This window comes from Lineus longissimus, chromosome 7, assembly GCF_910592395.1.
Source record: "Lineus longissimus chromosome 7, tnLinLong1.2, whole genome shotgun sequence".
Taxonomy (NCBI): Eukaryota; Metazoa; Nemertea; class Pilidiophora; order Heteronemertea; family Lineidae; genus Lineus; species Lineus longissimus.
This window is the reverse complement of record NC_088314.1, coordinates 10,000,001-10,027,406: the sequence shown is the minus strand read 5'-3', so window position 1 is coordinate 10,027,406 and position 27,406 is coordinate 10,000,001. Positions and strand designations below refer to the sequence as shown.

At 40.9% G+C, this 27,406-nt stretch overlaps 2 protein-coding genes across 8 annotated transcripts in view; one reads left to right on the top strand and one right to left on the bottom strand.

The window, feature by feature from the left end:
• LOC135491507 (F-box and leucine-rich repeat protein 13-like) overlaps positions 1–4,992 on the bottom strand; it is a 37,468-nt gene extending 32,476 nt beyond the window's left edge. For all 3 annotated transcript variants that reach the window (XM_064777423.1, XM_064777422.1, XM_064777424.1), the window contains exons 1-3: positions 4,838–4,992; positions 4,058–4,161; positions 3,639–3,732 (exon numbers count right to left, since the gene is read on the bottom strand). In XM_064777423.1, the coding sequence (XP_064633493.1) occupies positions 3,639–3,732; positions 4,058–4,161; positions 4,838–4,915 (276 nt within the window). In that variant the 5' untranslated portion in view covers positions 4,916–4,992. The remainder of the gene's footprint in view (positions 1–3,638; positions 3,733–4,057; positions 4,162–4,837) is intronic.
• Positions 4,993–7,989: 2,997 nt separating this feature from the next.
• The window catches only part of LOC135491508 (cAMP-dependent protein kinase type II regulatory subunit-like), an 84,858-nt gene continuing 65,441 nt past the window's right edge, over positions 7,990–27,406 (top strand). The window contains exon 1 of one of the 5 annotated variants that reach the window (XM_064777425.1): positions 7,990–8,395. In XM_064777425.1, coding sequence (XP_064633495.1) covers positions 8,155–8,395 — 241 coding nt within the window. In that variant the 5' untranslated portion in view covers positions 7,990–8,154. Of the gene's footprint in view, positions 8,396–15,061; positions 15,125–15,684; positions 15,805–21,905; positions 21,977–24,280; positions 24,455–27,406 lie in introns of those variants that run through there. The other 4 variants (XM_064777429.1, XM_064777428.1, XM_064777430.1 and 1 more) reach the window with 4 other exon arrangements.

The following is a 27,406-nucleotide window of genomic DNA, read 5'->3' as shown; positions in this document are numbered from 1 at the left end:
AACCATGTAGTACATGCTACAGTGGAACCTCCCTTTAAAGCGGACACCTCTCTATTAAGGACACCCTCTCTATTCAAAAGGACAACCTCTCTATTAAAGGAGACTAGTTTGGTCCCGAATGGGTTCTTTCCATTCAATTGACCTCCCTAATCAAGACACCTCTCTATTACGGACAGCATTTGTCAGTCCCGAGGGTGACCTTTATAGAGAGGTTCTACTTCACTTTGACAATCATCACAAAGTATGTGTGGTGACCTTACATGTATGATATCATTCCATTTGCAAAACCTGGGCAGGTTAACATAAACGGAAATAAGTTCCCAAAAGTTTCAGTGGTGATACTAGTAGTGAGAGAAAGCTAGTTGACAGCTCTATCATGCATGTCAGGGGCCATGTCGATTTAACGGAATCGACGGAATCAATGGAAACTCTACGGAAACAATTCTAAAACTGCATAAAATCGCTTGACAATTAAAGAATGTTATCACTAACAATAAATACAACATTCCCAGGCTATTAGAATGTTATAAATCGCTATAGTCATTGAAAAGTAAATTGATCCCCTGACCGGCTTGTAAAAATTTACTTCGCGATAACTATAGCGATTTATAACATTCTAATAGCCTGGGAATGTTGTATTTATTGTTAGTAATAATATTCTTTAATAGTCAAGCAATTTTAAGCAGTTTTAGCATTGTTTCCGTTGATTCTGTTAAATCGACATGGCCCATGTCAGGGTCACACAGCCAAAAAGAGGTGCATAATCCCTGCATCATCATGGAAAAAAACAGAAGGAATTTGTGAAAAGACGGGTATACTCCTGACCATTACCTAACAAATAAGAGTATAGCACCGAATTAACAGTGAAATGGTTTATAGTTTATCACAGTGACTACAGAGATGCTTTTGAAATTGTCTTTTACACATGAAGAGGAATCAGCTAGATAATCTACGGAGGACTCTTGAAGGATTTATAGAAACTTGTGACGAGTGACTTGACTGACTGAACCAGATAACAATATTGACCAACATCATCAAGGTTGTTTTAATTTCTTTCTTGATACTTTATAGTCAACAGAATTAATGACTTTGTGAGAGTCATTAGAAGCCAAGATGCTGGGCGAGATGAACAATTAGATGCTATGCATGTGTTTTTGACATGAAAGGTCTGATGCATGAGACATCTTGGGATTCCTGTGAAAAGAACAAGAGAACTTCGTTACTCAATAGTCTAACAAGAATGCTCAGTCGCTGATTATGAATATAGCCAAAGATCTACCGAAAGATCTATCTAAAATTGTTTCTTGGTAGCCATCGCCATGCAATGACATCACCGTGGTAGCATGGAGTGATATTATGGGTGTACTCATGCTGAGCAGAGTCTACCCGGAATGCGAGCAGAGTCTACCCGGAATGAAGTGGAAATTTGTACACAGATCAGTCAGCCAAGATAAATCGGGAAGACTGAAAGTGAATGTGACATCGGGAAAATGACTTCTCCGGTGATTACCTCGAAGATATTCTGCAACGTAAGACATAAATATATTATCAGCAGGGCTAGAGCAATATTTAACCTTTAAGGAGAATACACAAAAAAGGGACATTTACCTTTAAATACCAATACTCTGTTGCTAATGAAGTGAAGCAAAATTAGCAATAATTGATTCGGGGTTAGCAAACCCTTGCATGAAGACACCAATTCCTAATTGGGAAGTGGGGAGCTCTAGTCCTCTATCACACTCTTCAAATTGAATTTTTTTCAGCTTCAAAATAAATGCTTTTTCAACCAACAGTAACACAAATATGCACCCTGAAGAGAGGTGTTTTCCACATCTCAAAAAAACATTAGTTTTTCATTTTAACAAAAACCTATGGTGTGCATATTGTGTCTGCCGCAAAATGTTTTTTCAGAAGCTAAAATACCTTCATTTTTAAGAGTGTAGCTAGGGAACACAACATTAAATGCTAGTGAGAAATGCTACCTGAATCGTTTCATCCATTGAGGCATGCAGCTGATGTGCCATGGAAAAGGGAATTCAATTTAGTAAGAAATATTATAAGGAGGAGTTTTCTTGGTGATGTGCTTCCGAAACCATTTTGTGCAGCTGCCTTGATCAGTTGAAACATGTTACGACTATATTATTATTAACTGAAATTTATCGACAGGTACAGTATTATGTGTGGGGAGAATGCTGGGTTGTCATTTGTCTCAAAGTGTAAGATTTAAAAGGGGTACGCCGTTCGTAATTACTGGTGGTCCAGAAAAATAGAAATGCAGTTATATACAATGCCGTAGTGCAGTTATTATGCATACAAATTTCCTGAAACTCTGTACATATAGTATTAGTACATCTGCCTTTAAAACGGCATAGACGATATTTATACCAAGTACGTATTTACACAATTTGAAATTTTCAAATTCCATTTCAAATTTCTAATATCTAACGAACGGCGTTTGCCTTTTAAGGAGTTGTCATTCAGGGGTCAGTTACAAACATCTGCACTTTTGAGCAGTGTTCCTTTTCTACTTCTAGGGAACTTTTCTTTTAGGTTTAACTTTGTAGCATGCATTTTCGGGGGGTATTCAAGGGGGTAGACGTCACTGTGGTAACCCACCAAATCAGCACCATCAACACTTTCGCCATCATTCATTTTTGCTATCTCTTCGCAGATATTAGGATAGCTAAAAGGAAAAGTCAATTCCAATAATAATTTTTAAGAGGTCAGACGATCTTCCATTTAAAATTTTTAACAAGTTGTGGAGTTTAACAAGTGTGGTGATGTTCTCAGTCAATTTTAAAGCAAGACAGCAAGTTTTAAATGCATGCAGGTTCAATTTGAAACAAATACACCTCAAGTATTCACCTGGAAAAATGCAGGAACTGAACTACACTGTAGATAGATGTATTACATCACATATCAATACACGTGAGAACAACACGAAAGTACTGAGATACTCCTGCTGGTACATTTAGGCTCAGTTGACATGGTTGAGTTGTTTTAAAACAGGTTATAATATAATGCGAGTTCACAGTCTGTTCCAAAATGTATTCAAAGACAGTTAATAATCTGCAGATATCAGATATCAGCAAGCATACATGGTTTCAGTTATAATATTGACTGCTGACAAGCCCAAAGTCATTTAGCTAAAATACTTCAAAATTGTTAATGAATCTTGTCATTCAGTAAATCGGAGAGAAGCTGAATTCGACCACGATTTTATGGTGGGGGAGGGGGATGATACATGCTGAATAATGGTATTAAGTACCCGCGAGAAAATTTCACCCAGTCTTCACTGATCCTGGTGGCAAAATTCTCAAATTTGGAATACAGCGTAGCCCAGTAGTCCTTGCTTCCTTGTTGCTGGTAGAGAAGGGAAATTACAATCAAACTGATCAAAAATTGATGAATATGATTAGAAGAAAGAACTTTCCTGGTGACATTGAGTCATGAAACAAGCAGCTGCCCTTCAAACTCAGCCAACAGGTTTTTGGAGCATGTTCGAATTAAAAATTTTAGTGAATAAACCTGACCAGCAGATGGTAACAGAAATCTGTTCCTGCAGCCGTTTCAAGAGAGATGTCCCTAAACCAATTCAATCAAATGCTTGATGATATCAACTCAGGTTCTATACCTACCAGTGCATTCTCATCAAAGTTGAAGATATACTCCAGGTTGCTCTCATTGATGATTTTACTCTTTGGCTTCATGCCTTCATCTATGAAGACATCCCTAAAAGGGAAGGATGTAGAAAACTAGCATCAAAATTATACCATTACAAAACTGTATTTTCAACATGAAGAGTTTCATCGCAAAACGCGACAAGTGCCGTATCCAACATTTCCGAGTGCCAATACAATGAGTGATCTGTCCTACAAACTTTACAGCTTGATTCACCGAACTGGTTTGAAAGCCTAATTCTTCCCAGGTTAAACAGTGCGTTCAGAAAATGAATTAGGTAAGTTTGACGTGGGACCTGAATTTATAGGTAAGTTTGTACTTGTTAACATTTGCAATGCAAACAACAAATCAGTCAAGCTGAACGAAGAAACCTTACCACTCCAAGATTCCATAACCTTGATCTCGTATGACTGACAGCTTATCAATAATAAACTGAAGTGGATCATCTGGACACATGACCGCTACCGAGGTCAATAGGGCCTGGAAGAGTGTGAAAATTATTAAGAACCATACATTCAATCTGAGGGTGAACAGTCATTTCGGCCCGTTTTTTCAGCCCATGACCAGAAGGCGGTCAGGCCCATTAGCCTAGGTCAAAATGGCCATGGGGTGTGCAGCCCAGAGTAAGTAGGTACCAAAGTTCTAGACTAACACTATGGACTCTGGATGGGAGGGACACAGATGACATATCAAACTCAAAGGCAATTTTAGATTTAAGAATAAGTTTCGCACAGCAGCTCCAAAGGACAGTGACATTTACTTATGAAAAGTACTCTAGTTTTCGGAAACCCTATTTTGGTTATACCCAAGCCAGTCTGCACCATCTTGGTTTCCATTCAGAGAATTCCCCATTCCACATTTTAGCAGTCTCCCATTGACATTGTCTTAAAGTGTACTGTTGCAACTTCCAGCCAGACTCAGACTGCAAGTCAAAGTCAAAGTGTCGTATTGATCTGAACAGTCATGCTTTATAAGCACAACGAACAAAAGAATACATGGTACGTGCCCACGCAGTTATTTGTTTGTGGCCAGTTAACAGGTTGAGTACCTCTCAACAGCTTCCTCAGATAGGCACAAAGTTCGTGACAGAAGATTCAGATTGGGGATTGGCGAAATTGGAGTGTATTTGTAATACCGATAAAACCCGCAAATTTACCTCGTATACATCTGGCAATCGATTATTTCTAAGGTAAATTTTGAGGGCCGGGTCCAGCCCTTTAAGTGAGGCAGCCATTGTGGCGATATTTATGTGAACACAGCCTAAAAATGTCCAGTATTTCACCGCTCCGCGGGCACCTGTCAATTTTGACTTTCCGCCATATTGTTTAGTTTGGCAACGGCTGAGAAAAACACAAGAATTCTGTGTTGGCCACTATTCACAGATATATGGAAAGCCAAACAGGCAATAATAGGTAGATTCCCATGCAGTCGCGTAACCGCGTAACTGTAGTATCTTCGCCGATCCCCTTAGCGTACTAGCAACAATAGAGTGGTTCAAATTTTGATACGAGAACGAGAACGGGGGATTTTTCTCTGGTTGACGTCATCAAGGCAAAGTTCATTGTTGTATCTACTAGTAGCCTATAGTAGTTTGTTCATAATCATGATGAGAAATTTTTCATATTGCTCTTGTTTTCAAAATTTGTCTCGGATTTTGATCAAACCTAACCGTTAGCTCATATGGATACGTCCCGTCGTTTTAATCTATTCAAAACTTCATTCGGATCACGAACGATCCCGAAAGTGATGTTTTTTTGCAGTAGATGTTGGCAGCGGTCGTTGTCGGAATGATATTTGTAGGTTAGTAAAATCTGTAGAGAAAGTTAAAAATGAGAGCGATATGCATCCTTTCTCAACATCTTTGGTGCTGCAACCCAGAGGCATATAGTACCACACATTCTGTTTCATTGCGCATTTCTGACAAGAGGCATCCTCACGAAATCAGGGGTTGCCTTGCGCGTGCCAATCCACCGTCGTTGTGCGTATGTCCATGCTTCAGGACTGATATTCACCGCCGACAAGTCGGCATGTGAATTTGTAAAAGAATGCCATATCGCAATGGACAATTATAGATGCTGCTTTTGAACATTACCCTGCTTTGATATGGAGACTCTCGATACAATGCTCCTGGGGGTCAAATCAACAAGTTCCAGCAAAAAAAGCTTTGGTGGCATTTTGAGGTTTTTCACTGATTGATTGGGCAAGAGTAGAGCGTATATATGGTACACTCCGGACGCATTAGACCGGCCTCGTCCTGTCGCTCAGTACAGAAGGAAATCCAATAAGGATGATGCAATGGACTGCCCCGGGAGTCTGAATGCTATAGAGTCTGGTTCAAGATGTTGAGCTAGAAATCTTTCAGGCAGTCTTACCTAAAGTTTCATTGTGAATTTAGTCAAAACCAATCTCAATGAATTCTTTCAAAAATTAAGTTTCCTAAAAACCGCCGTATAGAGAGGTTCATATTTTGCCCGGAAATTTTAATCCGAGAAAGGGAACGAGAGCGAGGCGGCATTTTAAGACGTATAACGCGTTCAATACCTGTTGTCCATCCTGAGAAAATAAGGGGTTAATGTTCGCTTCACTATTATATTTGTATAGGTTTTCCCGCCAACCGAACGACGTCAGACCACGTGCTTGAGGACAGGCGTGGCATTTCAGATTCGAGGGGCAAGCAGGGACCGTTGCCGGTGTGTGGACGGATTACTTGATGATATCAGGCTTTTTCTTACTCCATACCTCGTATATATCGAGAGGCGGAGTATATCGTCACGCTCCTAAACCAATTGCCTATCTTTTTTTCCATGTTTTGAGAAAAACGAATCGAAAATAAACAATCCCATATACTAAATAAATCGATATTTATTCATGAATACAATGAAAATGCAAATATAATGAACATGAACTTTTATTACATAACAGCCCCTAGTGACGTTTAAGCAATTTTCATATATATGACTTAGGCAATATTACAGCCTGAGATAGGCAAAATGACTGTCGGAATCAGTGACTTAGGCATTTTTCACCTCTTTGACAAAGTAACTCAATTCATTTGTGATCGCACAGTGAATAAACTGCAAGAATGCAAAATTTGCTATTTAGAAAGGGTATCACACTCATTGCTAGTAACCATGGTAATTCAGGCATGAGACAGACTGTCAAAGAATTGAAACTTGCTCAAATTGCCTATCTCTGCCAGGTAAAATTGCCTAACTCAGATTCTGAAGTTATTTTCTGAGTTATTGAAAACAACTGGTGCGAGGATACGTCTTCCTAGTTTAGGAACAATATTTATCGAACTTTAAATTTTTAACCAACGGTGTATGTAGTCGATTTGTAACAGGTTCTGTGCAGGTCTGTTCCTGCTTGGTTTGTTGAAAGTGCGACATGCCATCTGGCGTTGTCCAAGGCTAGCCCTAACGCTAACCCATGCCCAAGGTGGGACTTTACTGGCCGAACAAAATTAGCGACATTCTTTTACTCACAAAACATAGGGCCTATCAACACTATACAGCAGCAAAAGCCAGCCGGACCCGCGGCTTCCTTTCAAGAAACCTCAAGCCTTGTCCATCTCGTTTATATATATCACACTATGCATATATCACATCATGCCGCTCTACCCTAGAATATGCCGCTGCTGTGTGCGACCCTAAGCCTAACAGCAAGGAAGAAAAGACCCTTGAAAAAATGCAAAGAAAGGCAGCTCGTTTTGCGAACAAGACTACAAGCGAACCACCAGTGTCACCACCCTATTCCGGAACCTGGTTTGGGACTTGAACCACTAGCCTCATGATGGAGGAACATCTGACTCGGGCTGCTACACCAGATCCTACACTCCCAAATAGCCATCGGCGACGCCCAGTTCGAACGAGGGCAGCGAAATCGCATAAAACACATAAAATCAAAGTACGAACAACAGGATTTTCTTTTTGTCCCAAATACCATCAGGGACTGGAATGCCTTGAGGCCAAAACACTAGAGGCATTCCGTGCTAGCCTACCTACGGCTAGCTACTAACGGCGGCGCACTGCACTCCCCATCGGTAGTGTCTTGCTTCCAATTAATAAATTCCGTTTTGGCATTCCATATACAGCAGTCATTTTTTGATACATGAAAATTGCCTTTTTGAAGAAAATAGTGAAGTATATTATAATGAAAATTCTTTTATCATTTCATCCACAAGAGAATTCCAAATTTTTTAAAGTTCTTTATATTGATTAATACTTTTTACTTTTGGTTCATGATATCTTCGTGATAATTTATCTTTCGAGCACCTGGTGACGTCACGCCGTTGGTTGGTACGCTGAGAAGCAGCCGCTACTTTCAGAATCATTGATTAACGTTGTAGTTCTGCTAATTACAACATAACTGTGATAAATTTAAGAATTAATTAACAACTTGTGATGACAATAGTGTGATCAGGTGTTGCAGAAACGGTTAAGAACTGTGTCAAAGAAGACTTTTTGTGTCAAGATGAGTTTTGATATCCCTGTCGGTTTGACAGATTTGTTGCAGGAGTTCACTGTCGGAGTTCTGCGTGAGAAACCCCGGGATCTGATACAGTATGCCGCGGATTACTTCAACAGATTGAATGACAACCGCCAAGAAAACGGTCTGGGGTTACCCGGGTTGCCAAAGGGAGTAAGATTTGAGGCACCGACCCAGAATGGTGATGGAGAAACCGTTGATTCTGACGTTGATGATGAAGAGCCTGGTATGCATGCAATTTAAATGTTGTCAATTGGAATTGTGTTATTTTACTGACAACTGCATACTATTACTAGGCCTACTACAGTGCAGTCCACTGCTACCGTTATTGCCACTGCCACATGAAATATCATTGTGTAGCTCATGAAATAGTTTCCCCAGACCAAGATGTCAAGCAAGGCTGTGAGTGTCTCGGTGACAAAACGGGGCAAGAATACGACAACATCTGTCCCGGATATGTGATGCTGATGGTACGCCATACTATTGCGCGATTTGCGCATAACTGACCAATCGGCTAAACAGTGCCAGCAAATGACATTGCGCACCTGATTTTGCATGATTTACATCATGCTCATTTGCTGCCTCTGTGTGCTGATTGGTCAGTTATGCACAAACTGTACCATTGGCATATCCGTGGCCAAAGTTTAAGTGTCATTTTACCTAAGGCACCAAAAAGGTTGCCCTCAGAACCCTCACAAAATACAAAGTTTTTTATAAAAGCAAATATTGAAAAGTAATGTCCAGACAGCAGTCCTACGACTCCTCATTATATCCGCAAATTGCGACAGGGGACCAGTATTATCGCTGTTTAATAATGTTGTGTCTGGAATGTGATGTTACTTCCAATTACCTGTGTATTCCACCGGTAATATTATGCACAATGTCACGATGAAAGAGAAAAATAATAGATTATTATTATAACGTTGAATATAATACTTTGTTGAACCTACAAAGTACAATACTTGCTTCAGAAGCCCGAAATTTACAATTTTCATTTTGACGGCATAGCTAGTTAGTGGCTGTTTGTAGTTGTACTGTTATTTTCATGCAGTTGTCAGTTGATTGATACAAAATGTAGTATTTCATATATTTAGTAAGATCTAATCTCGACATCCTTTCATCATCCACAAAATAGGGACTGGCTGGCCCAAATAAACAGAAAGGCATACCGGTAATTCAAGTGTGCCCTTACAATACAATGCTAGAGTATAAGTTATGACAAAAAATATTTTTAAAGTGTAAGAAAAATAGCAAGATTGTTTGATTTTGTGGTGGAGTAGTTTATCCTGAGGGTTGTGAATGAGACATTTTGACCGGTGATCACTACGGTGACGTTGCACGATATTGTATCGCCACGTCGTAAGAATGTGAGAAGATTGTGCGCACCTTTTAATGGGAATTTTAACGTTATGGCGTAAATGGTGATATGACGTAGAAGTGGATCGCGTTACATTAGTGGGAAGGCTGGGACAACTGGCACTGAAAAACAGAAAGAAGTCTTACAAACTTTTTCTTTCTTTTTGCCTCCTACAAATTCAAAAATAATCTTTCGCCTCAACAGTTAATCTCGATTACTCGGAATTCCATTGTTATTTTGAATACAATTTTATGAAATACATCCATGTACATACATCATTTGTTTAATTGTGGGCTACTCTGTACCTACAGTTAGATACATCCCTACAATACAGTGTCCGGACATTGACCCTAACACCAGAAGAACACCCCAAATCATTTTCTGAAAACCCATTTCCATTTCTAATCCAAATTTTGCAAATAAATGCTTACCCAAAAGACACATTAAAAAAATTCTGAGATGTAAAGATAGTGACAAAGTTTGTCAGTATTAAAACCTGTGCCAATTTCCCAGGTTGGATGCATTTCACTCAAAAAGAGTGGGGTATCAAATTGAATCAAATATGGAGGATATGCATGTTTTATGATGCAATTTACAAATCCACCATTACGCCAACAAATTAAAAAACATTTTTGATAAAAATTTTTGCTTTGATGAGCTTCTATTTACCATATGTATTGTTACTCCCCATATTTGAAAATGACTGCTTAATTCTTATTGGCATTTCCATTATCAGACTAGAACACCCGTAACTATGCTTATATTTTCTTTTGCGTATCGATTATAATCAAATCTTACATTATTGGTTGCCTTCATGCTGTTTAAGGGTGCACTGACTGCCCACCAGTTTTATTTCAACCTGCAATTTGTCAATAACAAAATATTCAATAGCAAAATATTGATAAAATGTGACAGAGATTCCCTCAAGACAGTATGAAAATGATTAAGTCGGACTTCAGTCGGAATTCAGTCGGAATTTAGTCTGATTCATGTGACCTGGGTTTTCCTTCACTGACTGTGTGAGGTGACTTCCATTCCATTATAAACTGTTGCCGCAGCAAGTTGAGCCTGCTTGACAGGAGCGAGGCTGGAAGGGGTATGCTGTTCGTAATTGCTACTTAATTTCGAGATAACTTTTCTCTTAGACTAAGTTAGAGTACGCTCATATTTATCCAACCATGTTTATTTGCAATCTAGATTGCAACAGTAAAACTACCTAAGATCCTTAGCTGAACATGCTCTGTTGCACTAACGGTGAAGAACCCTAAAAATCCTGTGTGATCAACCGTCACAGATCTATGTGAAGCTCAGATAAAATGAAAACCGAACTTCAAAGAAATTCGACCAACCCCAGTAGTTTTTTGGTACTTCAGAGCCCGAAACATTTATTTGAGTACGAAGAATATGCAAATGAATGGACTATACGATAGTACTAAATATTGTGTGCCATGAATTTTTGATGACTCTCGTATGAGGAAGAGTTTTATTGAGTGTCGCAGATCAATGTGAATGCCCATGACATGGATTAGGATAATGCTGCGTGTACAAAAAATGTTGACATACTTCTGAAGTACGCACAGGTATTATTGTGATTTGAATGATTGATGAATTCGGCTCGACTTGTTGGAATGAAGAGTGAGACAAGATCAACATGTCCATACTGTCAGTACTTAGTTGAATGATCGTTGGTCAAAAAGTGGGTGATAGCCACTTATAATTTATAGGCCTAGGTTAAATGTCATAAGCCTGTGAGAGGCGGGTTATGTAACTAATGATTGAATGGTGTGGACTATCATGCCAATCCACTATCATTGTGCGTATATCCATCCTTCACTGCCGATAACTCCCCACTGATCGGCCGTCAAAAGGGCTGTTATTTTATTGGTAGTCTCCTTGCATTCCCTTCCTTTCCCACGCGTCCATGTCGCCACAATACTAACATTACACTCACTCATGGTTGTCGAACGAGACATGTCACATGCACTCGTAATGGAAGACCAGGTGTTCAATGAGTAACGGTTCTAGGGATGCTGCCCTGACCCAAATCAGTCCATGCCAGGAAACCGGCACGATCACGCCCGCGCCCGCAAACGCCCGAATAAACTACTCCGCACGAGCGCTATCCATAACACCCGCCGGACACTTGAGGGGCGCGTGCCGCCCGTCATAAAAAAACACCGGCACGATAACGCCCGCCGATTCCCAGCAGGATCGTGATTCATTTCCCGGTATCCAGAGTTCCATTTCGCGGAAATCTAGACTCTCACTCAACGCGGTAATTATGCCGTTTAGCGCTGGGTACACGCCAGGCTGTACACTTTGCTATAGTTGGGGGTTGCTGCAGTGCGCGGTACTAAGCACATGTTTTGACACGCACCTGGCAACGGCAGCAGTTCATTTCGATTTCGTTCATTGTCCTGTTGTTAGGCCTGATAATCCTTCAGGATGAAACTGAAGACAATGTCATGATGGTCGATTGACAACGAAACCATTGGGTATGAACTCAAAGACGATGGTGAGACTCTAGACACTGTTTGGTGTAAATTATGTGCCAAGCATGTAAAAAAGGTCGAAGCTAACGGGTGTCTCATGCGGCCGCAGGCATGATCGCACCCGTTTCCTGGCAGTAGTTTGCGGGCACAGGCGTGATCACGGGCGCGGGCATGATCGCGCCCGTTTACTGGCATGGCCCGCCCGCTGGACAGCTGGCGGGAGTGAAAAAAATAGTGCCCGTGGAAAAGGTTGCGGGAGTGACTGATGGTACCCGTGGATTTTTCTCATGGCAGGCACAGTGCATATTGTATAGAAGAAGGGTAACCTGATCCTGAGCTTGGCACTATCAATTCAGGCCATCATTCAATCACTTTGCGTCGAGGAATTTGATTGGCCACCCATTTATGATGGTGCGTCTGACGGATTTCCTGGCCCTTGATGTTGGCAGTGAATGAGGAGACTTTAGGTCAGGACTGATGGTAACCGTTAAGTCGGCATGTGGACTATTGGTTATCCATGCCTATTAATTTACCATACAAGTGGCTATCACAGATCACTCAAGTATTGACCAACGATCCGTTAAAACTAAGTACTCACAGTATATTAGCTGGTATACATAGACATACCATTGGCTAACACTATATGATCTACATACTTTGTGGAATGTGGCACATGTTGAAATTTTGGTGACATTACCAATTTGGCTTGGAGTTTGAGATCAGTTCAGTGATTGGGCCTCACTCGAGTTAGATGAATTTTCATGAACAAATTGCACGTTGTTTCGTTCATAGCTATCAACCCTGTTCAGGCCGAAGATTTTCAATATGAAAAACAAAGTGTAACATGTATTGACAGCATTGAAGAGTCAGTGTGAAAACTTCTCAATGTCAACAAAATTTATCCCCGAGTTGGGACTTTTGCAAGAACTGAGTGACGTACACAAGTTTTTTGAATGTAATCAAACGACTTCACTATTTTTATCCATATCGATGAAGTTATCAAGCGATCCCAATTCAGCTATTTCAATTAGTTTTACTTTCTTGAGTGGTCAATTGCAAACAAAAACAAGGACAGCTGTGTCATCAATACAATTTTCATTGAGATTTTATTTGTGTTTTGACGAAACAAAGAAGAAAAAAAACAATCCCACAAGGACATACATGGAGTATCTTTTATGACTACTTTTTGGCTCACCGTAGGGGAGACTATACAATACCGCAGGGTCCGTCGTCGTCTGTATCCTGTTTCAAAAACAGTGGCACGTTTCTCAACCGGAGTGTCCAGCGTCGTCATCCGTTGTCATCGTCCAGCATCTGTCGTATCCTATTTCAAAAACAGTGGCACATTTCTAAACCGCAGTGTCCGGCGTTCGTCGTCCCTTTTTGGCTCACCGTTAGGGGAGTCTATACAATAGCCCTGTGTCCGTCGTCGTCGTCGTCGTCGTCGTCGTCATCGTCGTCGTCGTCATCATCCGTATCCTGTGTGGCACGTTTCTTAACCGCTTGTGCTATGAACTTGAAACTTTGTACACATGACCCCCTAGGTCAGAGGTGCTCTGACACTGAATTTCGGTCCGGTCTGGTTCATGACTTGGCCACCAGGGGGCTAAAACTTAAAACATAAAAAGTGTGATATGTCTCTTATCAATGATCCGTTTTCAATAAAAAATTTATGGTAGGTACTCCTAGCAAGGATACATCACATATCATACGGGTTTTTGATTTGACCTACTTTTCAAGGTCACAGATATCAAATGGTGTAAATTGGCTGTTAGGATGTAATGATGGCACGTTTCTAAACTGCAACGACTATTGATCCCAAATTTGGTACACATTTACCCCTTAGTCAGGTGATCTCAGGGACCGAAGTTTGGTCCAATATGACTCACCACTTGACCACCAGGGGGCAAAATCCAAAAACCTTAAAAATGTGATTATTCCTTAACTTCTTGCCCGATTGCCACCAATTTGATATCATGGGTACATCTAACCACCATACAGTATATGTCACACAGGTTTTTAATTTGACCTTCTTGTCAAGGTCACAGAGGTCAAATGGTGTAAATTCGCCGTCAGGCCGTAACTATGGCACGTTTCTTTTAAACTGCAATGACTATTGATCAGAAATTAAGTACACATGTACCCCTTGGTCAGGTGATCTCAGGTACCGAAGTTTGGTGCGATCTGATTTGCCGTTTGGCCTCCAGTGAGGGGGCCAAATCCTAAATTCTTCAAAATGCCATTATTCCTAGTAATGACTTGCCCGATTGGCACCAATTTTATATCATAGACATAGGTACATCTAATTCTAATCTAACAACCATTCAATGTGTCACCCGGGTCTTCTTTGATTTGACCTACTTTTCAAGGTCACAGAGGTCGAATGTACTGTAAATTGGCCATTTTGGGGAAATTGTAATTGCTTGGACCTACATCAAACCTAACACTACATGACACAATACCATGCTCTTTATCCATCTTTCCTCCACATGAGGTGAGCACAATGGCCCTGGCCATTTTTGTCGTCGTCCCTTGTCATCGTCCGGCGTCCGGTGTCTGTCGTATCCTATTTAAAAAACAGTGGCACGTTTCTCAACCGCAGTGTCCGGCGTTCGTCCTCGTTTGTCGTCGTCCCTCGAAAATAGCCATGGACGATCTTGAGTGTTTTTTATGCTTTTGAACATGACATGCAAGATAAATTATACACAGGTTTGTACAGTATCATCATTGGGCGTACAGACTTAATTATTTATTGATTTTTGCTTATGAATATTGATATCTCGCAATCAAAAATAAGTAGCGCCTCATTAGTTATGGAAGCCTCCTTGCATTCAGCTGTACACACTTGAAGAGAAGAGTTCTTGTACATGTACATGTTGTAGGGGAATGTAGTCATGTCAATAGTTTGGTTCGATCGATTATTGCATATTGTATATTGGGACAGAGAGGGAGGAGGTTCTGCTTACCAATACCATATCGTTTGTTGTCGAAGAAAGTATCGTCATTATTTACCAACCAAAGATGGAGAAGACAAATCGCTTTTCTGACTTCATGAAAAAAGGGTTGGATTTATTGAATTCAGTAATTGATGCCGAACCAGAGGAAGGTAATGGTCTTTTCTGTGAAATTTGGTGGTGGAGACTTCTACTGGTGTTTTGGCCTCGGACGGCTTGTCAGTTATTTTTAAATCTGGGAATTTGTATTTGAAAAACAAAAAGACGAAGAACTTAAAGCAAATTGCGGCAAAAACTTTAGTTACATAATCACTGTCACCAAGAATTGATAAATCCTTGCTATTACATTACATAGTATAAAATAAACACTAAAGTACATTGTCTCTTCCTCCCTTCTAATTCACATGGACCTACTTAAGCTACTTTGAGTGGGGGCCCGCCCCCCCCCCCCCCCCAGGCCCCCCCATACACACAGTGACAAAAAATGGAAGTTGTACATGTACACTGTTCCAGCTTGTGTCTTTTATGTCTTGTGAAAAAAGAATTTCAAGACCTAGACTTGATTAAAATCTAATCAAAATGTTTCAAAATTCTAGGGCATACAATGTAGGTAGACTATCTTTGATTAGGTCACTGTCCAAGACTGTGATAAAATTCGATGATTAGTTATACATGTAATTGATAGTATAAGTTTATTGGGGTGGCACTATAGCAGAAAGTGTGACGTGCATTTTGGATGGTACCTTCTCCTGTGACTCTATAAGACAGGAAAGAATGGCTGAGCAAAGTGTACAGTGGGATGATTCTGGTTCAGAGATTGAAGATGATTATGGTGAGTCCAAACTTTATAGGAGTCCTATAAAATGATATCGTGCCGGTTTTATGATATCTGTCTAACAAAATTTAGCATTGACTTCCTTGTCTGGCTCTCACATTAAGCCTTAGCCTACCCACAAGTTTGAGATTTCTATTCTAAAAAAGCTGGGAAGCCTGTCTCATTCTCTGCAAGTTGGGGAACCAGATTCTTCAGGATGGCACAGCGTGGCAGGTTGAGATGCCTTTGGACATTACCAGTAGGGCCCCAAGTCTTTGGTATTTACTAGAAGACGTTGCAAAATCACAGAGTTTGTTTTAGGTTGTGGAGAAGTTGATTTTCTCAAGTGATTGCAAAGTCTTGAACACCAGCACGAAATCCATACTCAGCCCCCTCAGTCCATCAACATGCCAGCTCCAAAGAAAGCAATCCGTTTAGTTTTCTTACATGTGATTCATGAATGTCAGCCAACCATATTCACATCGGATGTACGGCACATCAGCATGGCTGGTCACTGCGCCTAGAGGAAATAACGTAGGAGGGAGGTTCTGGCAAGGCTGTCTTCAGTAATCATTATTGACTTCAGACAATAAGGTGGCCTATTAAAGCATTGTGACCTGTCTGTTTTTGCATTGCAGATTGATCTAATTCAAATTGATCCAAGTATCTTATCTAGTATTTTCTGATAATCCATGATAAAGATCATTCTTACCTACCTCTCGTTTTGTTTGGAAAATGAAAAATACCAATGACTTTCTTTGGTAGCATCCTTAACCCTATAAAACCTAGAGCCACTGCCAGTGCAAGTGCTTATTCCCCTAGGCCCCGACGTGATTTTACCTGGAAATCACATTTTTTGCGATGGGTCCAGTTTTTTACAAAATGACATAGGTGAACTTCCAAATAATGTATTATAAGTCCCGTTTATTTAAAAGAAGATGAAATTCCCTATTAGATAGGGTACATCCAAATCGGAATCAAACAAACGATCCATTTCAGCAATTCAAATGTCCAACCTGAATTTACTGACTTGAAGAGAAACAAAAACTTACTCGTCAAATATCTCAAAAACTTCTACAGCGACCACCATTGTTCATCCGGGCATTTGAAATCTTAAGTTTCATAGATTAATAATAGGCGGCGCTCTGAAGGAGATCGGTAGCTAAGCGCGTGAAATTTGAATATGGGTGTGCGGGCGTCATCAGGCGCCTCCAGTGAGATCGGTGGCGGGCGTCATCGGGCGCCTCCAGGTGTTATAGGGTTAAAGGGACGATATAGGCAGCAGCTAGGCTGGCAAGATCAAGTTACTAAAAGACACCACGTATCACAGTAAGTCGAAATGATTCCAGCTTGTACGAGGAATAGTGCTGAATCTCACATGACCCAGGGTCCTTACTGTGTAGTCACCTGAAGATGGCCGAATAAGACCCTCTGCTCCTGCCTATAGTCCCCCTTTAACAGCATATAGCTGCAGATAGCTTAATCATTTGAACTGCGCTTTAAACCCAAAACAAATTGCAGGAGAAGGCGCACGTATATGTTCTGTTTTCTGAAAGCTTACTCCAGAGGTTGCCAAATAACATCAGAGACTCGGATAAAATCTAATGAGTGAAACTCTTGTTTATTTTCCATTGTATACAACTTTGATAGAGCAAATGTGATATGTCCAGCTGGTGGCAGTGTAAAAATTTGTAAAGTGAAGACGTCAATCCAACCTTGATCTTTTGAAGTTAACGATGAGACAGCAGACGTCATGACATATCGGTTTGACGTCCTTTGGGTCACCCTGTGTGACGTCCTCCCTTGGAGACTAACCTGATATCTTGCTCTGACGATTGTGATCTTAATCGAGATTGGTGGCCCTTATGGCGGGGCTGAAGGACGACTGAGGAGAACAGTATGATCCCCTCCTTAGTAGAGAATTTTTCACGGATACATTTATGCAGAGCTCTATGCAATTGCAAGTGAATCCTTTGCCAAATCAGTACAGTGGAACCTCCCTTAGCGGACACCCCTCTATTAAGGACAACCTCTCAATTAAGGACACTAGGTTTGGTCCCAAATTGTTTTTTTCCATTCAATTTAAGGACAGCACTTGTCAGTCCCGAGGGTGTCCTTAACAGAGTCAGAGAGGTTGTACTGTATTCACAATCATTTCAATGCCCAATGCCATCCAGACCAATACACACTGGGCTGGATTGCTCGAGACTATTGTTTAAAAGAAGACACTCGCAGCCTTAGCCTCAGTTGACTCGATAAAATTCAAGTCCTGCCCTGCCTCTCTTGTAGTAATGAATTGTCATTCTACATAAGGACATGTCATTCTGATGGAGGGTCAGGTGTTGATAACACATTTTATGGAATTATTGATCACTTAATATCATATATTTATTGGTCGATAACCATTTCCGTCACCGTAGACCAATATTGATTGACCACTGATCCTTACGAACGTGATGAATATGAATGTCATAACGTCAGCAAAGACAAATAATGTATCGCATTATCACGCCATGCATCTTTGCAGTTTATCGTGTGGCCCAGGAAAAACGTATCGCTACAGTAAACGTTCAATATCCGAAAGACAAATCAACCCACAGCATTCAAATTTTACATACTTGGAGTGTATGTACAGTTGAACCTCCCTTCGCGGAAACCTCTCTATTAAGGACAACCTCTCTGTCAGGGTCACTAGTTTTGATCCCAAATTGGTTGTTTCCATTCAATTAAGAATTCTGGAATGCTCACAATTGTTAAATTTGCAATGGAATCAATGTCACTTTCCTTTCTTCTGCAGTTAAATTGGTACATTGTAATTCCTGTTGTCGATTTCGTTGAGATGGATTTCATTTCGTATCCAGATTTTCTGATGTTCATGAATCATAGCAAATTCCATTCCTGTATCTGGTATAATCTTTAAGGTGTTGAACGTTTTAAAGCGTTTTTTGTGGGCCACCCGATACTGCTAATGTGGTGATTGAGTGTGCGGTTTATTTTATAAACGCATTGTCATGTAACCATGGTAATGGCGTACACTTTGACTCGTAACATCTTGAACCCAGCAGGTGCAGTGGCGTGTGGTCATGCTTGGAAGTTGAATGAGTGGAAGACATGCTAATAGCTATGGTGATATTAACCCGCTGTTTGCATCACCTTCAGCATGACTTACTTGACTTTAGAACCGTGTTACTCCAAGTGGAGCGTACAATGTAGAACAACACGATTTCTCCACATCGTCCTGCATATCCTGTCCTGGGCAGTTCTCTCAACTGACGTCCAGTTCATCCCTTTTGCCTTATATCTAGCCTCCTGTTCTGTTGATCCTTGCCAACTGGTCCTTGGCCTGATAGTGATTGGTAAAATTAGTTGTCGCCGTAATATTCTAGGAAAAATATACACCAATCTGCCACTCGGCTTTCAGATCACGTGATATTTCTGAGTATGAATATGAGAGGATTGGAATGGGAAACAATATTGAGATTTATATTGCTACAAATTGTTGAGAACATCCACTCTGCACTTTGTCGATTCTAATATATAAATGCTAAAATACCCAATCCAGGTTTTTCATGCAATATTTCTGACTTTGACTCTCTTCGACAGCGCAGGTTTTCGCTGGGTCTATGGTTTCCTCCTAATGTTGGACCATGTTGGATCTTCTGCTCTGTTGTCACCAGCAGATCATCTGCTTTATATGGGCTGAGTGGTGGTGCTCACTGTGCTAATATGCTATTTCTTAAAGTCTAATATTCTGGCTCTTGAAGGTCATTTTCTGTTGCAGATACATGTACCCAGGGAACCCACAGTCATAGCCCCGGTGGTCATAGTTAAGGGTTGACCATATGTACCGCCATTTTGGCTAGACCTCAAAATCCTAAAGCAATTACTTCACTGAATTAGAACTTTTTCAGTAGTGAATGCTCATTTCAAGAGCTTGAGTCTGTTCTTTTGTTTTCCTGAGAACACCCTCCAGAGTTTTAAATGAGCATTCAATTCATTTGGAAAGAGTTATTGCTTTAGGATTTTGAGGTCTAGCCAAAATGGTCAGCACTCGGATGTATTCTGACCTTATACGCCTGCAGGACCATAGTCAACTGGGCTGCTATGTTATCAATTCCTCTTCTCTTTGAATGAAATCAATGATGACAGTTCACACGTTGCAGTCAAGTTCTCTGAAGTCATCTTCTCCTGCTGGACTGTGTGGTGGTGACATCTGCTTAGTTAGTGGCGTACTAACCAACTCTTTGATCCCGCCAGTGAATCAGGAATAAGTGGCCAACTTCACTCCGGTTATGTTGCGAACATTGCAGAAAATGGTTACTTGATCTCCTTGTAGATGGCAGGGCTGCATCCACCACCATGTGGACTGGGCAATTACCCACCATGAGGGCATGGCAAAGTGGGCTATACGTTGAATTGCAATGGACGAGGTAAAAAGTAAAAGTCGCTGACTGTGATTAAGGAATCTACATAGTCCGGGGGGGGGGGGGGGGGGGGGGGGGGGGCCACTCAACCGATCTGGGTATACACATCTGTGTCCAGGTTTTGGTGTGCAAAGGGTGCTAATATTTGTCAGCATAGTGGGTCCAGGCAGGCAATCAAAAGGCCTCATTCTGTTAAGCTTTGCCTGCAAAATACCCATGAAATCGGTACACCAACCTTTTGCTGTGTTAAATCTTAAAACACAACATTGGGACCCAGGAGACACGTGGTAAGCCATAATTTTGAAATAAAAACTGCCTGACAAATGCCCTAAAATCCAATTCTCACCCTGCTAAAAGGGGTGTGAATGGAAGTTGCTCACTAACAGCTCCTGCCTGCAGAAAGGGGCTATGAAAATTCTCCATGGAGACGGATGTGCATACACCTACTTAAGTAGTGACCCCCCCCCCCCCCCCCCCCGGATGTAGCCCTACCCCTCGCAGTTCTTCTGGACTGTCGTCTGAGGAATGAGTTCTGTCACTTAGTTCAGGCAAGGAGGTCAACATTTTGGCATGTTTTTGACGTTCTAACAAGAGGCCTGAACCACTACCCTATTAGGCCTGTTGACTTGATCTTAAATGTTTGCCTTGAATTGTCTCCAAGTTTGTCCTGTTAACTTTATAAATATTTTATGAAAATTACCTTTTCTGGTGGGACTGTTGGTTCAAGTAATTTTCTACAGACAACAAACATACTGATTGAGTACCGGTACATTTTAGTTTGTGTAAGCTAACTGGTCTAATATTGAAGTTCCTTATTCAGAATTCTAAAGACAAAGTAACTCTGTTCTGCACTGCTGCACAAGGGCAATCCAATTAGCCATTGGAAAAATTGCTAGAGGGGCCCCTTTAAGCCATACTGTAGACATCCCTTTATTTTCGGGAACGTAATATTTTTGTGGAAGACTTGAAAAGAGGGTGAGACATGAACATCAAAGCGAATTTCCTACGGGCAGTACAAATACTACAACTTTGCCCTTCCTGCAAGTTGTACTTGTAGGCAAGTTTCTGAATGGAACCCTATTGCAGGCCCTATAGTCCGCATATTCATTCATTGGAATCTAGCTTACTGATCTATGCTGGATTTTAAACCAGAAATGGGAAAGTTCATTTACTGCCCGAGAAAATGTAAAATGTAGGCTGAATTGCTGGGTGTGGGGAATTCCCTTTGGTGGGAAAATTTATTATCTATAATCGTTACATCATTAGAAAATCCATCCGTTTGCGGAATGAAAATGTGTAACCTGAATGGCTAAAATTTATTGCTATGAAAATAAAGGGGGTTTACTGTAAATTTGTTCAGAGTAGACCCTTCAGTAAGTGCTTATGTAAACTGTGAAATAATTATCAAACAATGTTAAGCAATGTTAAGTAAGATAAAAAGTATGGTCCATTTTCATGTTAGTTAAAAATCCTGTCTCGATCCCCTCTCAATTTATAAATTCTCGTACCTTATAAGTGAAACAAAGCCGAAGATATATTTGATTTTGCTTACATTGTAGCTCTTCAGTTACATTTCCAACAATCTATGAGCCTGGATTTCATTCTCGCTGTGATTTATATAGCGACACGTAATAGCCATTAGCTAAAGTTCATTGCTTTGCAAGTGTTATTTCTGATTCGGCGTGATTATTTTCGTGTTTATTTTCGGATCATTTTGAGGCTCTCGACGATGCTGACAACAACAATAACTCCCCCTGGGTCACCAAGTGAGTACTTGCTATCGACCTTCTAAAAAGAAACTCTCAAATATCGATGTCTAGTTTACATGTATCAATCATTTGTGCATTTGTCTGTACAGTATTTTCAATTTCATTGATGTATACATGTTATACAAATCATTGTATTATTGTGTGCGATCGCATGGGTTTCAATCAATATGTCTATGAAATGATCTGCAACCAGCTGAGTCAAAAGTTTTAATGATCTTTGAGATTTAAGGGCTATGAAATGGGGAAATATTGTGACCCTAGGGTAGGGATCGAGGGAGTATAGTACTTTCCAAAAGATTTCACTGTGAGGGCTGAATTGCTTTGCGGTTTTTAGTGCACTATGCCATTCTGAACCATTCGACTAGAGGTGCTCGGTCCGTAACTTCCCCGGCCCTCATTCGTTGGTGTGACGTAGTCCGGGTCGGCGGAGTGGATGCAAAACATGAGGGTCAAGATGGCACAGTGCAGGCTGCTATCACGTCAGGACACTTCCTGCCGTCATAGAATGTCTTGCAAATGCAGGTGGTTGTAGCTTATATGAAAGTCAAATAGTCACTAAATGGTCGCTAATGACGCTGTATTTTATGGTTCTCTAATCTATTACTTGTAAGTTATATTATCAATTTTAGAATATCTGTTGCATTGCAATGGAGTGTGTCTGATATATGAAATTTGGATAGGCCCCATCTAAATGCTATATATTGGATTTTTGCAATTGGTAATTCTGTGCCTATAGTTGAATATTGGAAGCCCTGATACTGCACTCTTTGAGAGTTTCAAGTTTCAAGTGAAGGCTTTGTATTTTTTTTCAATGGTTTATGTTGACATTGTTGCACTGGACAGAGTGCTAGCAAATATTATGATTCAATGTCCTATCAATGCTGCTATGATATTTCTGTGGCAGTTTCACATCAAGGATCATAGGTGCTGTTGTAACTGCGAAATGCCACTGCCACTGGCGCTCAACTAGGGTATTTGGCTGCCAGAGGGGTGAATGAAACCGATGTTTTAAATTAGCATCATCGCCTTGCACTCTTCTCTTAGTTCGTCTGTTTGACTCCCGATCATATTGCACGTCTTTCCGTGACGAAAAGAGGAACTCAGCATCATAGGTTTCTGACAGCATAGCCAAGGCTTCCTCCAGGGTCTCCAGTTTCCTCCTACATTACATTAATATTGTTTATAGAAACTAGAGGTAATGCTGTCTCATTTGGCGCTCAGCTCTCAACACATTATAATCATAAATCAACGAAATGCACTGGGGTGTCGCATCATTTTTTAATTTCAACCGTAAAAAACATTTCTTTGCAGGTCTCAATTATGCAGCGCCAATTTTCCAATCTCATGCTGCCATCATTCATTAGAGAAAAGCTGAATTAAAAACTCGAGTGTTCTAGTGCTCGCATCATTAAGTAATAAGAAGACTAATGCTTTCAGTGGGTAAAGGAGTTTGTAATGAGCCCTCTCAGCGCAATGATCAAGAAATGTTGGAACCATTGTTTTTAGCTTACATGCTACCTGAGCTTATACAATAGCGAAGTGTCCGTTATCTATCTTCCTTGTTGTCCTTCATCACTTATTTTGAGCAACTTACTGCCAGTAGTGGACAGGTGGCCATCTTGGAAATCTGTTATTTGCCATTTTGAAGCCGTTGGTTGTAGCTAGATCTATCACCCAGGTTTTGATTTGACTCACTTTTCAAGGTCACAGAGGTCAAAGCTCAGAAGTTTGCAGTCATGTGGTACAATATGTTGCTGTTTCATGTTGAGGGTTCCATCTATCGTTATCATTTACCATGTTTACTGACCCTATTGGATTTTTCCCAAGGGATTGAATCCACCACAGGCTGCTGCCTACTGATGTGAGATCTTTCACTTGCCCTGGCATAAACACTCGGGTATAAGGGACCGCAGGGTTTAGTCTCATCCCTCGGACCCTCGAATATTCATACGTTGTGGTGTGAAGAGCCAGGAATTTTAATTTCTTGAAAGCCATGCAAGTTTATCCAGACTAACCACTCTAGGTCCTCCTCAGCATCAAAAATCGGCCCTATTGTGCGGTAGCCAGTAATTTTAACGTGTGCAACAGTGCTTGGTTTACCGGTTTCCTTCCTCATATTAGAAGTCGACAGTGCAGTAGTTTTGAATCCAATAGTTCTTAACCCGAAAACTCCCCTCGCTATACCACCAGCCCATTAGCCTCTAATTGCATCTCTCTCACGCCCCCTCACTCGAATCAAAGCAAGTGACAAATTCCGCTAGAGAGTACCGTCAGTGTGTGTTCAGTCCCGGCACCAGTTGCTATAGTAATATCTCAGCCACTCAAATCATAGGTTCTCCAATGATTTTGGCTGGAAAGGGGGAAGGACCGTTTCAATTTTGACCCCATTCAGTGCAATGTCTGATGATTTCGATACGCTCGGCATGCAGCGTCATAATTCTGGAAAAAGGCGCTGTGCAATTGATGGGGCATACGGTAGGTCGGCATGTCTCTTCAGTGTTGTTATTAGTGTACATGTGGTCGAGATGTAGCAATTTGTAGGAATCCACCAGCTGATTTCGTATGCTCATTCAGGAGTCACCGTTCCGGTCCTAGTAAAGAGTCGAGACGCTATTTGGCAATTCAGTCATGAGAGAGATTACAATATGACATCAATTTATTGCAAAATAGGATTAGACCTTCTCAAAATGATAATCGTTATGATTTGGTTATACATAAGTGCCTAAGGTAACGTCGTTTCCTCCAGGTTTGAGTTGATTGCTTTCAGTTCTTGAAAAGGTTGTGACCTATCCCACTGATACCAGCAAACCAAACACTTTCCCTGAGATGGGATAATTTTTCTTTTCTTTTTTTTTCATGGAGATGGGCATGCATGCTTGTAGCGACAATGCTATTGATTAGCCACATGTATCAGGAGTATTGGACCACTCCTCTCAGTAGAATACTAGTAGATTGGGGAATTTGTTTCTTGTAGTTGTAATTGAGAGATATGTTCAGGCTACTGGTAGTTGTGATTGAGAGATTTCTTCAGGCTACTGGTGGTTGTGATTGAGAGATTTGTTCAGGCTGCTGGTAGTTGTGATTGAAATATTTGTTCAGGCTACTGGTAGTTGTGATTGAGAGATTTTTTCAGGCTGCTGGTAGTTGTGATTGAGAGATTTCTTCAGGCTACTGGTAGTTGTGATTGAGAGATTTTTTCAGGCTGCTGGTAGTTGTGATTGAGAGATTTCTTCAGGCTCTGGTGGTTGTGATTGAGAGATTTGTTCAGGCTGCTGGTAGTTGTGATTGAAATATTTGTTCAGGCTACTGGTAGTTGTGATTGAGAGATTTTTTCAGGCTGCTGGTAGTTGTGATTGAGAGATTTCTTCAGGCTACTGGTAGTTGTGATTGAGAGATTTTTTCAGGCTGCTGGTAGTTGTGATTGAGAGATTTCTTCAGGCTCTGGTAGTTGTGATTTAGAGATTTCTTCAGGCTCTGGTAGTTGTGATTGAGAGATTTGTTCAGGCTGCTGGTAGTTGTGATTGAGAGATTTGTTCAGGCTACTGGTAGTTGTGATTGAGAGATTTGTTCAGGCTGCTGGTAGTTGTGATTGAGAGATTTGTTCAGGCTGTTGGTAGTTGTGATTGGAGATTTGTTCAGGCTGCTGGTAGCTGTGATTGAGAGGTTTGTTTAGGCTACTGGTGGTTGTGATTGAGAGGAGAGATTTGTTCAGGCTGCTGTAATTGTGATTGAGAGATTTGTTCCATCATGATTGAGACATTCGTTCAGGCTACTGAGTACTGATGGTTGTGATTGATTGATATGATAATGATCAAGATTAACACAGTGCTTTATAAAAATTTTACCTTCACCTAGTGTCCAAGGTCAGAAAGGTCAAAAAAATCCTGAAGTTGGTATGTTTCACTACTCTTTGTCACAGATTCTTCAAAATTATATGGAGACACCTCCTATTGGGCATCTGTACAAGTTGACCCAATTTAGGTCAATTGTGACCTTATTTTGACCTAGTTATCAAGTTCACAGAGGTCAAACTCTAGGTGTCATTGATAGTGCCATATTTTGTCATAATAAAAAGTCATTTTAACCTCCATGTATCATTTCATCTATCACTAAATGATTCCGAGGTGAGCACAATATCCCAAGGACATTTCAGTGAAAATTTGTCAAATAAGGTTCAAACATCCTTTCACATGGCATCTGATTTACTTCAGAAGCTGCTCAGAACCGTGAGAAGCTCTTACGTATATTAATCAAATTTGATTTCATAGTGTGCTGTGCCTTGGATATCTCAAATTTAATCAGCCGTATTACCCCAGGTCAAGCCAAGGCACTGAAGAATACCCCCGGCTCGATACCAGCTCAGGCAGCCCTCTCTGCCCTGTAGTATATTTCTGAATAATCAAATTTGAATTTGAGATTGTTGGATGTGATCTGTGGTGGCATGCTGTTTGGGGCTCTGGCATAGAATTGAAAGGGTATTTCGAGTAATGGTGGCATGCTGTTTGGGGCTCTGGCATAAAATTGAAAGGGTATTTCGAGTAATGGCGATATTTTCCTTGGTTTATTGCTTTCAAACAGTATCTCGTTAAACTATTTGATGTAGGAATTTGATTTTGTACAGAATGAATGGTCAGGAAGTGGTGGTTTTCATGGCATTCAACCAACTGGTAGTGTAAGCCTTCGTAAGGTAGCACTACCTGTAAAGCCTCTTTCATGTGTATTTTAGGCATATTTCGGCTGAGTTATCTTCAGAAGTGAGCGTCGGAGTGGCACAGTGGAAACATCCAGGCCTGTCAGTGTCACCTCTGAGGTACCGGGTTCAATCCCCTGTACACTCCACTCACGTGATAAAGAGGGCGACTCTCTTCGACAGCATAGGGTTTCTCAAGTTCCTCCTACTTACTTTACAATCGCCCAATATTGTTTATTATATGTTTTTATAAACAGCTAATAATCAAGAGAACAGGTCACCCAGTACATCGGGCATCACGACAGCCTCCTAACCATTGCCAAGAAGAAAAAGCTGAGGTGGTTCGGCCATGTCACGAGAGCCAAGGGAACACTAGCAAATACCATCTTGCAGGGCACAGTGGAGGGTAGCCGCCAACGCGGTCGTCCAAAGATAATTTGGATTCATGGCGTGACGCACTGGACTGGAAGACAGACCAGTGACCTGATCCGCCTCAACGAGGACAGAACCATGTGGTGTCACATCGTTAACAGCTAAGGGTCGCCCCAATAGCCGCATGGCTGCGGGACATTATGATGATAAATAATTTCCTACTCAACTCAATATTTCTTCAGACGTGATTTCAAAAACAGACATCTAACTCACTGGGGCATAGTAACTGTGGACAGCATGTCATCACCATGCCTGCCTTCAAACTACATCTATCAGGTCTCCACGCTAGGCAGGGTTCTGCGACT